Source organism: Bubalus kerabau, chromosome 15 (genome assembly GCF_029407905.1).
Source record: "Bubalus kerabau isolate K-KA32 ecotype Philippines breed swamp buffalo chromosome 15, PCC_UOA_SB_1v2, whole genome shotgun sequence".
NCBI lineage: Eukaryota > Metazoa > Chordata > Mammalia > Artiodactyla > Bovidae > Bubalus > Bubalus kerabau.
Genome location: NC_073638.1, coordinates 52,895,345 through 52,909,514, shown reverse-complemented (window position 1 = coordinate 52,909,514; position 14,170 = coordinate 52,895,345). Strand labels below are relative to the sequence as shown.

Genomic DNA, 14,170 nt, shown 5'->3' with positions numbered 1-14,170 from the left:
GTTTTTTGGTAAATTTTTAACAAACCCTCCCATCCCCCTCAGCTCTCAGCATTCCTCCTTAGAGGCAACCAGCATCGCCTGTATCCTCTGTATCATTTCAGAGATCTGCATTTAGCCATGGACACACGCTGATCTATCCTTTCCTTTTGTTTATTGTGTTTTTTTCACGCGAAAGGCAGCATGTTCTGTATGGTGTTTTGAACCTTTCTTTAGTCAGTTGATACATATCGGAGGTCATCCTCATGAGCACGTAGAGTTCCTTCCTACTTTATGGAGTTTCTTCATTTTTCTTTAGTCATTTAGCAACTCCTTTAGGAGGTCACCCCACACTACTGTGTAAGGAGTTTCCTCATTTTCTATGGCTCAGTGTTCTCCTGTGTGATTACACTGTAATTCAGCTAACCATTCTCCAGTCTATGTGTATTTTGATTACTTCATACCTTTTGTCATTGTACACAATGCGGTAGCCAGTACCCTCCATCCGTCCTTTTGGACGCGCACCAGGAAGACTGCAAGGGAACTAGCCACGGGCGGCTGGGTCAGAAGGCCCAGAGCACTGAGGTTTTCGCAGCTCTGGTGGTGCTGCCCCATCCTGGGAGGGGAATGCCTCACCTTGTCAGCACTCAGTGTAAGGAGGGTGAGTTCCATGTTCCATGTCCTGTGTTAGAACCATTTATACTTCTCTTTCTGTCAGTTCATCTGCTTTGCCCATTTATCTGTCAGATTATTGGTCTGTTTCTTATTTCTAGGTGTTTTTAACTGCCTAGGAAAATTAGCCTACGCTTGGAGTAGGAGTGATGCCCCCTAGTTTGTCATTTATCCCCCTTGGCCTTGCTTATGGTGTCTTTTTTTTTTTTAATTGTGCAGGAATGTTTTGTCTACAGTTGAATATTTTAGTCTTTTCTTTATCCTTCTGGATTTGTATCATTTCCAAAAGGCCTTTGCCTCTCTGAGACAAAGATTTTTCATATCCTTTCATGATCTATTGTAACTTATCCTGTTGTAAGATATAGGGGTCCAGCTTTGTAGCTCACTACACAGTTGTACTAACAATTTAATAATCCATCTTTTCCCTACTAGTTTGAGATGTTACTTTTGTTGTATTACTGAATTCTTAAATGTATTTGGGTCTTTTTTAAAAAATTTTTATTAGTTATTTATTTGACTGCCTAAGGGATCTTTGGGAGAAGGCAATGGCACCCCACTCCAGTACTGTTGCCCGGAAATTCCCATGGATGGAGGAGCCTGGTAGGCTGCAGTCCATAGGGTCATGAAGAGTTGGACATGACTGAGCGACTTCACTTTCACTTTTCACTTTCATGCATTGGAGAAGGAAATGGCAACCCACTTCATTGTTCTTGCCTGGAGAATCCCATGGACAGAGAAGCCTGGTAGGCTGCAGTCCATGGGGTTGTACAGAGTCGGACACGACTGAAGCGACTTAGCAGCAGCAGCAGCAAGGGATCTTTAATTGTGGTATCTAGGATCTAGTTCCCTGACCAAGCATTGAACCACACCCCCTGCTTTGGAAGGTGAAATCTTAACCCCTGGACCACCAGGGAAGTCCCTAACCTGTGCTGTTTTAATTATTAATTAATTTATATGTTTTAATATGTGGTGAGGCTGATTCTCACTCTACCCTTCCTTTGCCCACTCCTTCACTTCCAGAATTTTCCTGCTTTTCTTGCTTGTTTGTTTTTTCCACATGAACTTTCAAATCAGTTTGTCTAGCCACCACCACCCATCCTTCCAAAAAGTTCTATGTGTATGTTTAGGAGGATAGTACATATTTATAAATTAACTTAGGGTTAATATCTGTATGATGCTCTCTATCCAGGAACATACGATGTCTTTCTGTGTATCCAGAACTTCTTTTTGCCCCTTAATATCAGTCCACATTTTTCTCCCTATAGATTCTATGCATTTCTTTTTAAGTTTATTCTTGGTGGTTTTTATTTTGTGATGCTGTTGTAAATGAGGTCTTTCATCCTGGTTTCTACTTTGTTATTGCTTATAAATATTGATTCTATTAATTTTGAACCTGGCTATCTTACTAAATTCTTTTACTGTTTGTAATACTTTCTCAGCTGAACTTTTCGGGTTTTCCAATTCAGAACTCATATTAAAATAATGGATTAACTCTTCTTTCCCAGTTTTTATACCAATGGTGTATATTTGTTGAACTTTTAGAGTAGTATTAGGAATAGTGATGGAAGTTTTTCTCTTGTTTTTCTGTTAAGCAAAGTGCTGGTTTTAGTTTAAGAAAGTGTCGATCAGTTTCTGTTCTACTAAAATTTTTGTTTAAGTGTACTGGATATTGAGTTTTATCATATGCCTCTTTAGTATCTGTGGAGATGAGCAGATAAGCATTTTCTTTTGATCTGTTAATCACTGCTTGGCATCATCTGTTCCTTGACTCTCGCCAGGTCAGGAGTTCTTGAGTATCAGTAGGGGACCTCAGTACCCATTGCCCAGTACAAGGCTGTTTTGAAAGAACAAATGAATGGCTTATCCTATCCATTCCCACCTTTCCCTCCTCAGTGGTGGGAAGGGGTTACTCACCCACAGGCCCAGGACATCAGACTGTGTGGTGCTGTGTTGACGCACCTCCTGGAGTAATCTGCTCCCTTCAGGAGCATGGAGGTAGGGGTAAGGCTCACTCCACAGATTGGGCCTATAAAGGACCAGCAGTGGTATCCCTCAATCCCACCTATACTTGCTAATATCCCTGGGGCCTGGGCCTCTGCTGAAAACTGGTGCCTGAGAAGGAATTGTGTCCTTGCCTGGGTCTTGCAGAGCGTGGGAGGGGCATGGGTGCAGACACAGCCACAGCAGTGGCCAAGGCCGTGGATGGGGATTAAGACAGCACCAACTCTGAAGGTCCTGGAGGACTTCCTGGAGGAGCTGGATGCTAGGAGGCCACAGAGGTGGGCTGGGGGAGGAGGTGGCAGGTTTCAGGCATTAGGAGAAACCTGTGTGTTCAGAGTCCAGGCAGTACCTCACCTGGCCTGGCACATGGGATGCAGGGGAGAAAGCTCAAACACCGAGCTTAGCCCATGGCATGGAAAAGTCACAGAGAATTGTTGATTGGAGACCTGTACCTGGACAGCTTGCCTCTGACCTGTGCCCGTGTGTCTATTCTAGGTCTGGACAGAGCCCTGCTGGCTGGCCTCTGCTGGCAGGAACCATGGCAGAGGCCGGGGATGGGGCGCTCTCGGTGGCCGAGTGGCTGCGAGCACTGCACCTGGAGCAGTACACGAGGCTCTTCGAGCAGCACGGCCTGGTGTGGGCCACAGACTGCCAAGGCCTCAGCGACACCCGCCTGGTAGACATGGGCATGGTGCTCCCTGGCCACCGCCGCCGCATCCTGGCTGGCCTGCTCCGTGCCCACACACCCCCAGCCCCTGCACCCCGCCTGGCCCCACGGCCCGTGCCCATGAAGCGCCATGTCTTCCGCTCACCACCCACGCCCACCACTCTCCCGGAGCCACTGCCCGCGGCTAGAGAGGACGAGGGGGTGCCCACCGCCCCACCCATCCCGCCCCGGAAGAGCTGCCTTCCACCCACCTGCTTCTCCGCCCCATCCACAGCGGCCCAGGACCCTGTGGTGCCCCCGCTGCCCGCCAAGCGGCATTTGACAGAGCTCAGCCTTCCGCCCGTGCCCCCGCGCACTGGGCCCCCCCGCCCACTGGTGAGGTGAGTGGATGCGTTCAGGGTGGGAGGGACATGGGCAGAGGATCTAGAGGGTCAGTATGGGGAGGGGGCAGGAGGGAGGGTTGTGGCCTTTGACACTGGGGTAAGAAAGGCACCTTGGTGGCGGGAACAACATGTGCAAAGCTCAGAGGTGGGAAGTGCAATCCTCGCGGCTCTGAACAGACAATGCAGTGTGAGTGACGGTGAGACTTGTGGATGGCACTGGTGGAACACGCCGTGAAGGCCAGGTGGGGAGCTGGGAGACTTTTCAGCAGAGCAATCAATTGAAAACTGAGTACGAAAGAATGACCCTGGCTGCTGGTAACGTTGGTGAACGAGGAGGCTGGGAGACCAGTGAGAGGCACAGGGCCACCTGTGAGGCCCCCACTAAGGCTGTGCGCATGAGACTGGAGAGGAGTGGGCAGATTGGAGTGAGAGCTTGGCCCCAGAGTAGACAGGGCTTGGGGCTGGGCCGGGCATGAGCAGAGAGGGCACGAGGAAGCACATGGCATCCAGGTTTCCATCTTGATGGTCAGTCCTTGATCTGTGATCTGAGCACAGAGGGGAGTTTGGGAGGAGGTTGGGTTCATTTTGGGACTTGGCGAGTATCAGATACTGGGAAACTGGCACCTATATCTGCAGTCAGGAGGTAACATGTGGAGGAAATGGGGAGTCTGGAATGAAGAACTTGTCCTGGAGGTCGCAGCAACAGCCCAGGGCTTGGTGCTGGGGCTCCTGTCTTCCCCTTTCACATGGCTCCTGCCAAATGTCAGTTCTCAGGCCACATCCTGCTCACCCACCCTCTCTCTTCCCCAGAACCATTTTCCCCCCTCCTAGCTCCTGGTACTCCTATTTCCTTTCTTTCTTTTTCAGTATGTTTTTATTTTGGGGGGTGGGGGCACCGCTCCATGTGGCATGTGAGATCTTAGTTCCCTGACCAGGGACTGAACCCATGCTTTCTGCATTGGGAGCATGGAGTCTAAATCACTGTGCCACCAGGGAAGTCCCCTTCTTGTTTTCCTGAGTTTCTGCCTACTTCTGTGGACATTGCATTTAACTTCCTTTACAAATGCCCTCCCTTCCTGCAACTTGCTGGGGTGCCCAGCTTAGGGGAGATCCTTAGGTGTGGCTGTGTATGTAATGAAGGGTATAATGGGGCTTTATTGTAGCACTTGGGCCAAGTCAGCCTAATCTGGGAAGGCTTCTTGGAGGAGGAACGGATGTGCAGAGAGCGATCCCCTGGTCTCTGTTATTGTTGGGCACTGTGCTGGGTGCTTAACTTACATAACCTTGTTCAATTCCTGCTCAGGTCCTCTGGGGCATTTGTGTCCTATTTCAAGTAGAGAAACTAAGGGTCAGAGAAGAGAGGGGAGCACTGGCTGGATCCATGCCTAGTACATGCCGAGGGAACCCCTGTGGGGAGGACCTGGGAGGTTTCCCCCTTAGAGAGGGGCATTAAAGGGCCTTCTGAGGCCAAGCCAGGGCTGTGGTGTTTTGAGGTTTGATTGGTAAGAGCACAAAAAGAGTTTATTGTGCCTTTCATAGGTTCACACACTGGGAGCAGTAATGGGATCCCCCTAGGAGTTTGGCTTGGAGAAGACAATGGCACCCCACTCCAGTACTCTTGCCTGGAAAATCCCATGGACGGAGGAGCCTGGTAGGCTGCAGTCCATGGGGTCGCTAAGAGTCGGATACGACTGAGCGACTTCACTTTCACTTTTCATTTTCATGCATTGGAGAAGGAAATGGCAACCCACTCCAGTGTTCTTGCCTGGAGAATCCCAGGGACGGGGGAGCCTGGTGGGCTGCCGTCTATGGGGTCGCACAGAGTCTGACACGACTGAAGTGACTTAGCAGCAGCAGCAGCAGCAGGAGCTTGGCTTAGAGACCAGATTGGAGTTTGCTGGCGCCACTGCACCCTCTAGTGGCCACCCTCCTGCATGCAGAAGTAATTTTTATTTCCTTTAACTCCATCTTTAGAATGGGATGTGTGTGCATGCACACCTGTCTCTGAGGCTTGGGAATAGGTGAACAAGGGCAGGAGGCAGGGCCTTGTCCATAGAACATTCATGAGGGCTGAGGAGGCAAAAACCCTAGCCAAGAAGTGTACGCCTGGGTTCCTGCTTAGAAGGCGAGGTACCTGAGCAGGTCCAGCTGGCTGTGTGATTCTGACTAGGAAAAGCTGCTCCTCTGGGCCTGTTTCCCCATCAGGTATCCTCCTTGGCTCTCCATGGCCCTCCTGAATTCAGAAGACTTTCTGGGTAGAGCAAGGGTCCTGTCTTTGCCCTAGGGTGCCAGACTGTGCTCTCAGATCCTCGTTCTGAACTTAGCCAACTCTGTGGGAAGCCAGATTCCCATGGTCAGGAATCTGGCCCCTTGTAGCTGCTGCTACTGCTGCTAAGTTACTTCAGTCGTGTCCGACTCTGTGCGACCCCATAGACGGCAGCCCACCAGGCTCCCCGTCCCTGGGATTCTCCAGGCAAGAACACTGGAGTGGGTTGCCATTTCCTTCTCCAATGCATGAAAGTGAAAAGTGAAAAGGAAGTCGCTCAGTCATATCCGACTCTTAGCGACCCCATGGACTACAGCCTACCAGGCTCCTCCATCCATGGGATTTTCCAGGCAAGAGTACTGGAGTGGGTTGCCATTGCCTTCTCCGCCCTTGTAGCTAGAGAACCCAAAATTCATTCCAGGCCGAGAGACTTCGTAGGCAATTTTTCCTTGCAATGTGGGGCTATTCCTTGCAGTAGAGTGGCAGGTGAGCTGCCAAGCCTGGCTTCTGTATCCTGGGGTCTTTGACACTTGGAATTGTGGGCATCTGCAGTCCTAGCCTCCTGGGCTTCCAGGGTGTGCAAAGTCTTTACAGTCCAGAGATAGAAAAACTCTAAGGGCAGAGAGAGCCTCACATGTGGGTAACAGACAAAGGCTGGGCTACGTGTGGGTAACAGGTAAAGGCTGGGCAGGTTTTGGACCCTGACTGGCTTCCCTGTCCCCTCACAACCCCTTTCTGTGACCCCAGGCTCTGTGCTACACAGTGGAAGACGGCCCAGCCTGGCCGGCCCCTGCCTCCGTTGCAGGAGTCCCCACTTCCTGATCTGGCCTTCCTGTCCTTGCTTGTACCCGCTAGTGACGTAGGTCTTACTCTCTCAATCTTAGGGCCTCTTACACCAGATCATGTGGTGACTGAGGGAGTGTTTTTCCCAGGCTCCGGTCCATCACTGGGCTCCCCAGTGGAATTTGTGATTGATTACTGTGTGTGCATGTGTGTACTTAGGAGGGAGTAACTCCACGTGAGGGCATGGCGGGCCAGTTTGTGTGCGCCTGTAGGTGTGCATCTAGCAGGGTAGTAGCATGTCTGTGTATTTCTGCATCCGCACATGTTCTAAGGGAGGAAATGTGTAATAATTATACGTATACACAGGTGGGGATTTATACGATTTCAATGGTTACGTGCTATAGTGTGTGTACAAATTTATCAAGGTCTGTGTGCACACATACGTGTGCCCAAGTGTTGTGTACTGTGGGGGCTCCAAGAACATGAGTGCATTTGTGAGTGTGTGTGTTGTGGGTGGTGAGTTGTTTTTTGTGTACTGTCAGGTGTGAGCCAGTGTGTACTTGTGCTGTGTTTGCATGTGCTTCCAAGAGGCCGAGCCCCCTAGAATGTCAGCTCCATTAGGGCTCAGGTCCTTGTCAGTTTCGTTTACTGCCACATCCCCAACATTGAAACAATGCCAGCTGCCTGACAGGCACTCAGAAAGTGTTTGTTGTGTGAGTAAATAGATGAGACCTGCATGAGCTTCTGTACCACCAGGCCCTGAGATTGTGTGCTACCCATGCTGACTCAGCACCCTGTGAGTGCCCTCCGCACACACTGGACCCTGGACAGTAGGGTTAGGGTTAGGGTTAGACAGTAGGGTTACAGAATACCCCAAATCCCTTCCCACTACCTGACCTCTGTCACCCCAGGCATCTTGGAAAGAGAGAGATCTTTAGGGGAGGCAGGCAGAAAATGAGTGAGGATGGGGTCTCTTCCCCTCTGCCCCAGCTGGGTCAGAACTCTTAGAAGCAGGTTCGCTGTTTGCCTGACCTAGGAGGACGCTATTTCACCCCCAAAGGGTCTGCACCCCCACCATCACTTAAGCCTGTAATAGGTAACTGACAAGTCCAGAGACACTGAGAAACTTGTTCAAAGTCACACAGCCCAGCACAGGAGAAGGCAGTGTTCAAACCCTGCCCGTTGGCCTGGGACTGTCTACTCAGCTTCAAGTGTCATAGATGTGAACTCTCTGAGCCCGCTTCCCTGAGCATGGCAGAGAGGTCATTTCTGACCCAGGGTCACTCTGCAGAGCCTCCCCTAGCCTGCTCTGGGCCTCCGTGTCCTACTCCGATACCTGGATGTCTGGAGAAACCAGGAGAAGACTGAGGGAGAAGAGCCAGCTGGAATCACATCGCAAGGCCTCCCACCTGTGCCCTCGACCCTCTGCAGCGCAGCCAATCCCTGGGCTTCCTGAAGACTGATCACTTGTTGCTAGGGCAGAACTTGCTCTCTTCTGAGAGCCTCTTTCCTAGCTTCTCTGGGCTTTCTTGTGTGAGTGGGGATGGGCCAGCCAGAGTATCCACTCTGGAAGGCCCTGCTCCATGTCACTGGGGTAGTTTGTCCACCCACTTCAGCCTAGAGGGGAGAGCCAGCCTGGGGGCGGAAAGGAAGTGTCTGCCCCAGGGGATTCTGGGTGACTTTTCTCTGTCTCAGTCGTGTTTTCAGGAAGTGTGTGCGTTGGCCAGGGCTGCAGGGGGCGGGGGGAGGCGGAGAGCAGGAAGCTAGAGGAGACCAAAGCTGGATTCAGACACAGACACGCACATACACGTACACACACTCACTCTTCCAGACAGACTCACAGTTACACACAGAAACACACACTCAGACAAGTGATCACAAACACTCCGACACAAATCACAGGAGTGCAGAGCCATACCTGGAATCAGACGTGGCCTCAGGCACACCCGGGGAGCGGGGCCAGGCTGTCTGCGAGACCAGCCCGGGTCGGACACAGGCTGAACAGTCAGGTACACGGCGCACACTGGGCCCAGCTGGCCGGAACCACGGGAGCTCTTGGGCCCTGGATCCAGAGGGCGTCTGAGGGTGAGCAAGGGGCCGCCGTGGGCTGGGCTGTCGGCTGAGGGAAGGGGGCAGTCTCCTCCTATGGGCCCGGGAGGGCAGGAATCCCAGGCTGTCTGTCTGTCTGTCACCTCTCCACAGGTTAGGTTTTCTGTGCTGCTCTCCTCCCCCTCACTTTTTTACTCTCAGACTTCCCTCTCTTCTTTCACTTTCTCTATATTTTCTGTTTTTCTCCTGCCCTTTCCTTTTCTCCCCTCTCTCTTCCCCGCTTCTGCCCTGGGCTTTCCACATCTCCATCTCCCCCTAAGTGTCTCTCCTGGGTTTGTTGGGAGCCTCCGGGGCCTGTCTTCTGGGCTGCATGGACTGCTTCTCTGTGGGGTCTCTGCCCTAAAGCGATCCGGTACTGATCTCACTTCTGGCTCCTTGCACCCCGCTGAGGATTCCCTTTGGAGACTTAGGTGACTTATCTCAGGGTTAAGTTCAAGGGTGCTGTAGCTCTGGAAGCTCGCCTATCCAAGCCCTCTTGCCCTCTCCCCTTCTAGGCGATAGGGAGCCCTGCCAAGGGCTGACCCTTATTGATGTCTTCCTACCCCTTCTTCCAGGCCTGCTGGTGTGGTGGTTGTGCCTTTGTTATTGGGGGGATCTACCCAATTGCTGTAACCCCTAATGAACTCAGTAACCCTGTACTTGGGCCACTAGAGGCAAAGAGATTCCTCTAAGCAAATTGTGTCTGTGTGCCTGGCCCACCCCTGCACCCTTGGCTCATCTTTCCACAGGGCCCAGCAAACACCTGCACCTTCTCCTCTGGCCAGGCCAGCCCAGGGATGGGGGAGAGGGGCAAGTACAGTCGTGCACTCTCTGAAGGGTGAACTTCCTCCCCCCACTGCCTTCACAAGCCAGCACTGGGTCAGGCCTGGGAGGTGTGAAGAGCTGCTATGGGAGACCTAGGCCTCAGCCCTTTGCTGCCCACGACAGCAGGGCGCCCAACTGTGAGCTTAGAGGAGGGAGCAGTTGGGTGGACTTCCTGAAGGAGGAGGCGTGTCTTGAGCACAGAGTTGATGATTTGGGTCATCATGAGGATTAAATGAAAAAAAAAAAGACTTCCAGGAGAATGCCTGGCACAAAGGGGATACTTAGCCAGTGGTAGTTATATTGTTCCAAGGGGATGTGCAAAGAGCTGGGTGAAACCTTGGTTTTAAAGGTGGGTGCCAGGTCAGTTGGGCACTGCTCTATGGAGGGATGGAGAGCTGCTGACCTCCAGTATTCAGTCTGTGAGTGGGGTGATGGTCATTCATTCACTCAAAACGCAGTCACCAAAACCTCCTCTGTGTTGGGTGGTGCTGTGGCATGGAGAGGGCTTGGCCTGAGAGGACTCACAGCTTATGCAGAAGCTGAGAGGCGTCCAGCAAACATCATGTCTAAGGAGTGAGACCCTGGGAAGGACTTTCTCTGCTGTGGCTTGGGCAGAAGTAAATAGAACAGAACCCGGAAAGTGCTAGAGGAGCTGAGCTTTGGGCCTCATGATGGAGAAGGAAGGACAAGGGCAGCCTTGGAGGAAGAAAAAAGCATAGGGCTAAGGCCTGGACCCCGAGGAGGACGAGGAAGTGGGCAATTGGGAAAGTCTGCCCTCGTGGGTAGAGGAGGTCAGGAGAGGAGGCTGACGTGTCCAAACCGTGGTCTGACCCCACCTCTTAGCGCTGCTGGTACAAGTCCAGGGGCTGGTTTGGGCTGGGTCCCTCCAAGGCCTGTGTGACCCTTTAGGGAGAAGGTCCTGACTCAGGACTGGGTGTAGACCTGGGTCCTTGGTCCTCCGAGGTCAGCACAGTGAAGCAGACAATGACAGATAAAACTATATGAGTGCTCAGAAGTCTGAAGGCTAGAGAAGCCTCAAGGAGACCCCAACCCAGCCAGGGGTACGAAGGGAGGCACAAAGAGGAGGGGAAGGATGTATGACTTGCACCTTTGGAAGGAAAAGTAGGAGGTGGCCGGGCAGGGAGCTGTGTTCCTGGTGGAAGGAACAGTATGGACAAAAGCCTGCAAGTCCGCATTTATGGAAAGCAGCTCAGCTCAGGATGGCTGGAGTGTGAGTGAGGGATGAGTTCCAGGCCAGCCTGAGATATTCAAACTGCCCCGTCCTGCATGCCGGCCCATCTGCCTGTGGGGTGACTGAGATCCAGGGCCACCCTGGAGGAGGGGCCATGAAGCAGGTTCCTGGTTCAGCCTGTGCACCTGGGGCCTCCTGCAGGGTGGCCCTGTGGCCTCACCCAGCCACAGCCAGGGTGAGAAAATTGTGTTAATGACTTGTGACCATGGCTCTCTACTGGTTGTCAGCAAGCCAGGAAGCAGATCAGAGGGGAACCTGAGGCTTAGAGGTGAAGTCATATGCTTTGTAAGGACACAGACCAATGAGTGGTTTAGCTGGATTGGAGGCCTAGGGCTGCCTGGCTGCCAAGCTCTGTCTCTTACCTACCACATGTGACCACACGTCTTGTTTCGTCCAGGATAGGCCCACTTGCACCTGTGCCCTGACATAGTTATTAATAGTGCCTATTTGGGGACTTCCTGGTGGTCAAGTGGGTGAGATTCTACACTTGTCCACAATGCAGGGGGCACAGGTTTGATCTCTGGTCCGGGAACTAAGATCCCACATGCTGCAAAAAAAAAAAAAAAGTGCCTCTTTTAACTCTTGGAAATGTTATCATTTATATGATTAATTACATGGTCACCCTACTCTGTTCTTACCCATTCTGGCTTGGGAGCCTCACATGTACCCTAACCCATAGATATGTAAGGTTGGCTTTGTGTATTTGCTGTAACCCAGTAAAACAAATCTCCTTAGGCTAAGGGCCCAGGCTGGGGTGGCCCCTGCCCTAGAGTGCCTAGCCTTGCTCTGGGCATAATGTGGAGAGCAGATAGGTCCTTATGCCACTTGGATAGAGAAGAAAGGGGCTGAAGGAACAGAGGGGGCAGGAATGAGGGGCAGGAGGAGAGCAGCTCTGCGTGGGAGTCTCGGAGGCTGCCCAGAGGAGGCCTATTGAGCCATGTTCGGAGGTACAGACAGGTTTTCCACAAGCTGAGATGTAGGGAGAGGGCCGGGAGATGTAGGCAGGAAGAAGTGGTGTGAGCAGAGGCTTGGAGGCAGGGCTGCTGAGTCCATGCCCAGGCCTGGGACTGATCTTCTGGTCTTGTAGGGTCAGAGGTCAGTGGCAGCATCCCAGCTGGGCTTCAGCTACAGATTGGAGCTGGGGCTGCTCTAAGCTGTACAGGCACTGAGTGGTCAGGACTCGCTGGTTTTCGGTCACTCTGTGGGCACTGCCCCGTCCCCCGGAATTTCCCACATCTGTGCCTTCCGGATGCCACTTCTCCTTTCCTGGACTTGGCCCTGACTCAGCATGCCCCTGGTCCCCCGTGGCAGGCAGGGAGGGGGATCAGCTAGGAGGCTTCCTGGAAGAGATGTCTAGAATGAGATTGGGAGGCCCATGGGGTCCCCTTGCTCCGCTTTCTTGGCATACAACCCTATTCCTACAAACACTTTGCTGGGAAAGGAGCCCTTAGCATCTGTTCCTGTCTCCCTTATCACTATGGTAACAGGGCCATCAGAAATGTGATCACATTTCCTTTTGGATGGAACATCAACTCAGAGCTGTCTGGATCCTGAGTTGTAGCCAGTGTGAGGAGGCAGATCTCAGAGAAGCCCTGGGATCCCAGCTATGGCCTCGTTTGCTCCTGGTGGTTGAGTTTGCCGCTGTGGTGCTGTACTTCCTGGGTGAATATCCTAGCTGTGGGACCAAGAACAAATTACTTCCTGTCTCTGTGTCTCAGTTTCCTCACCTGTAAAGTGGGGATAGCAAGAGGCCCTGCCTTAGGGAACCCTTGTGATGAGTAAATGAATCCACTTAAAGCTCCTGGGAAAATATACATACACACACATACTTAATAAGAATTAAGTAATCCAGGTCTTCATTTATTAATCTGCTGAGTGCTGGGCACACAGTAGTGAAGAAGGAGGGTCTGGCACTTCTCTTAAGGAACCCACATGCTGGGGAGCCGGCCTCAGGAAGGGCAGGTCCCTCACAGGGGATCAGGATGGTGGTGGGGAAGGACTGGGGGCCAGAGATGAGAGGGCTGATGCTGCCTAGGTTCTGAGGATGCTCTGTTGCCGTCAGCTTTGCCTCAGTGCTGGCTCTCAGTCCTGGGGGACACAGGGAACCAGGCCGACATAGCCCTGCTTGGCATTGGCAGGGCAGAGGCTGTCCCCCCTGCTCTGAGCACATCTGATTGATCCTGACCCAACATCTAAGAGCTCTGCTCTCAGCTGATCACAGGCCGGGCCTCCAAGGGCCCCTTCCTATTAGAGTCTGGGAGACTGTGTGATCGTCTGCTCATGCCCTCGGGCCTGCCTTTTATTTGCTTCCCTCTTGACCCTATTGGCCAACCTGTCCACCTGCCTATCCACCCACCCACCCATCCAACATGCTCTTGTTGCTATCTCAGCCAGGCTCTGTCCTAGGTGGGCTGTGGGAATAAAGAGTCAAGATCAAGGCTGCCCTTGCCCTAAAGAGATTCACGGTCACATTGGGGAGACAGCCTAGTACAGTGCTCATTGTAGGGGGAGTCTTCACAGGTCCAGCTAAACTCCTAGCCTAGGCCCACTTGGCATCAGATTCTCTGAGAAGCATAGAGAGGGAAGACCTGGCCACCAGGACAGCAGTGGGTCTTCCTCTGCTGGAGGGTCTTCCTGGCAGTCACTGCCGCCGTCCACACAGCTGTCTGGGAGCCATTCTCTGTGGTCCTCCAGGGGGCAGCCTGGGGGTGGGGGATGAGACTCACAGCGGACAAGTGTGGGAACCACCCTGGCTTGGAGACCTCTTGCTCCAAGGAGCCAATATGTCTTATAACGACCTAGCAGGTGTGGCTTCAGGTCCTTTGCACAGGCTGTGTCCAGTAACAAGCCACCACACTCTGGGAAGCCCAGAGCTCCAGCTTCTCCGCCAGGTCAAGAGATCACTTACAGTTTCTCCCAGTCCAGGTGCAGTTTGGCACTCAAGCCACTCTTGCCAAAGGTAGTGTCGCCTGGGAGCGTGGCTGACTTACCACCTTTACCAGGTTTCTAGGGAGAAAGAGTTTTGTCCATTCTTTACCTACGGAGAAGAAGACGATAGGGTTCAGGGTGATGTAGAAGTAGCCACTGTGTGTCCTAAGAAGCACCCAGGCTCTGGCGTCAGAGTTCAGGGCTGGCTTAGATGCTAGCACAGGACCTGGCACAAAGGAAGGCGTTACTAGAAATCGGGTTACGTGGAATAATTCACCTAAAAGCTCATCACAGAGGATAACATGCGCAGGGCCTAGGGGAGCAGGAAG

The 14,170-nt window shown here is 52.5% G+C and overlaps 1 protein-coding gene across 5 annotated transcripts in view; it reads left to right on the top strand.

The window, feature by feature from the left end:
- The window catches only part of ARAP1 (ArfGAP with RhoGAP domain, ankyrin repeat and PH domain 1), a 61,851-nt gene that overhangs the window by 18,074 nt on the left and 29,607 nt on the right, over window positions 1-14,170 (top strand). For 4 of the 5 annotated variants that reach the window (XM_055549003.1, XM_055549002.1, XM_055549001.1 and 1 more), the window contains exon 1: window positions 8,523-8,833. Coding sequence is in view for 1 of the 5 variants with exons in the window: in XM_055549004.1 (XP_055404979.1) it covers window positions 3,145-3,696 (552 nt within the window). In the remaining 4 variants the exon portion in view is untranslated. Of the gene's footprint in view, window positions 1-3,144; window positions 3,697-8,522; window positions 8,834-14,170 lie in introns of those variants that run through there. The other variant, XM_055549004.1, reaches the window with a different exon arrangement.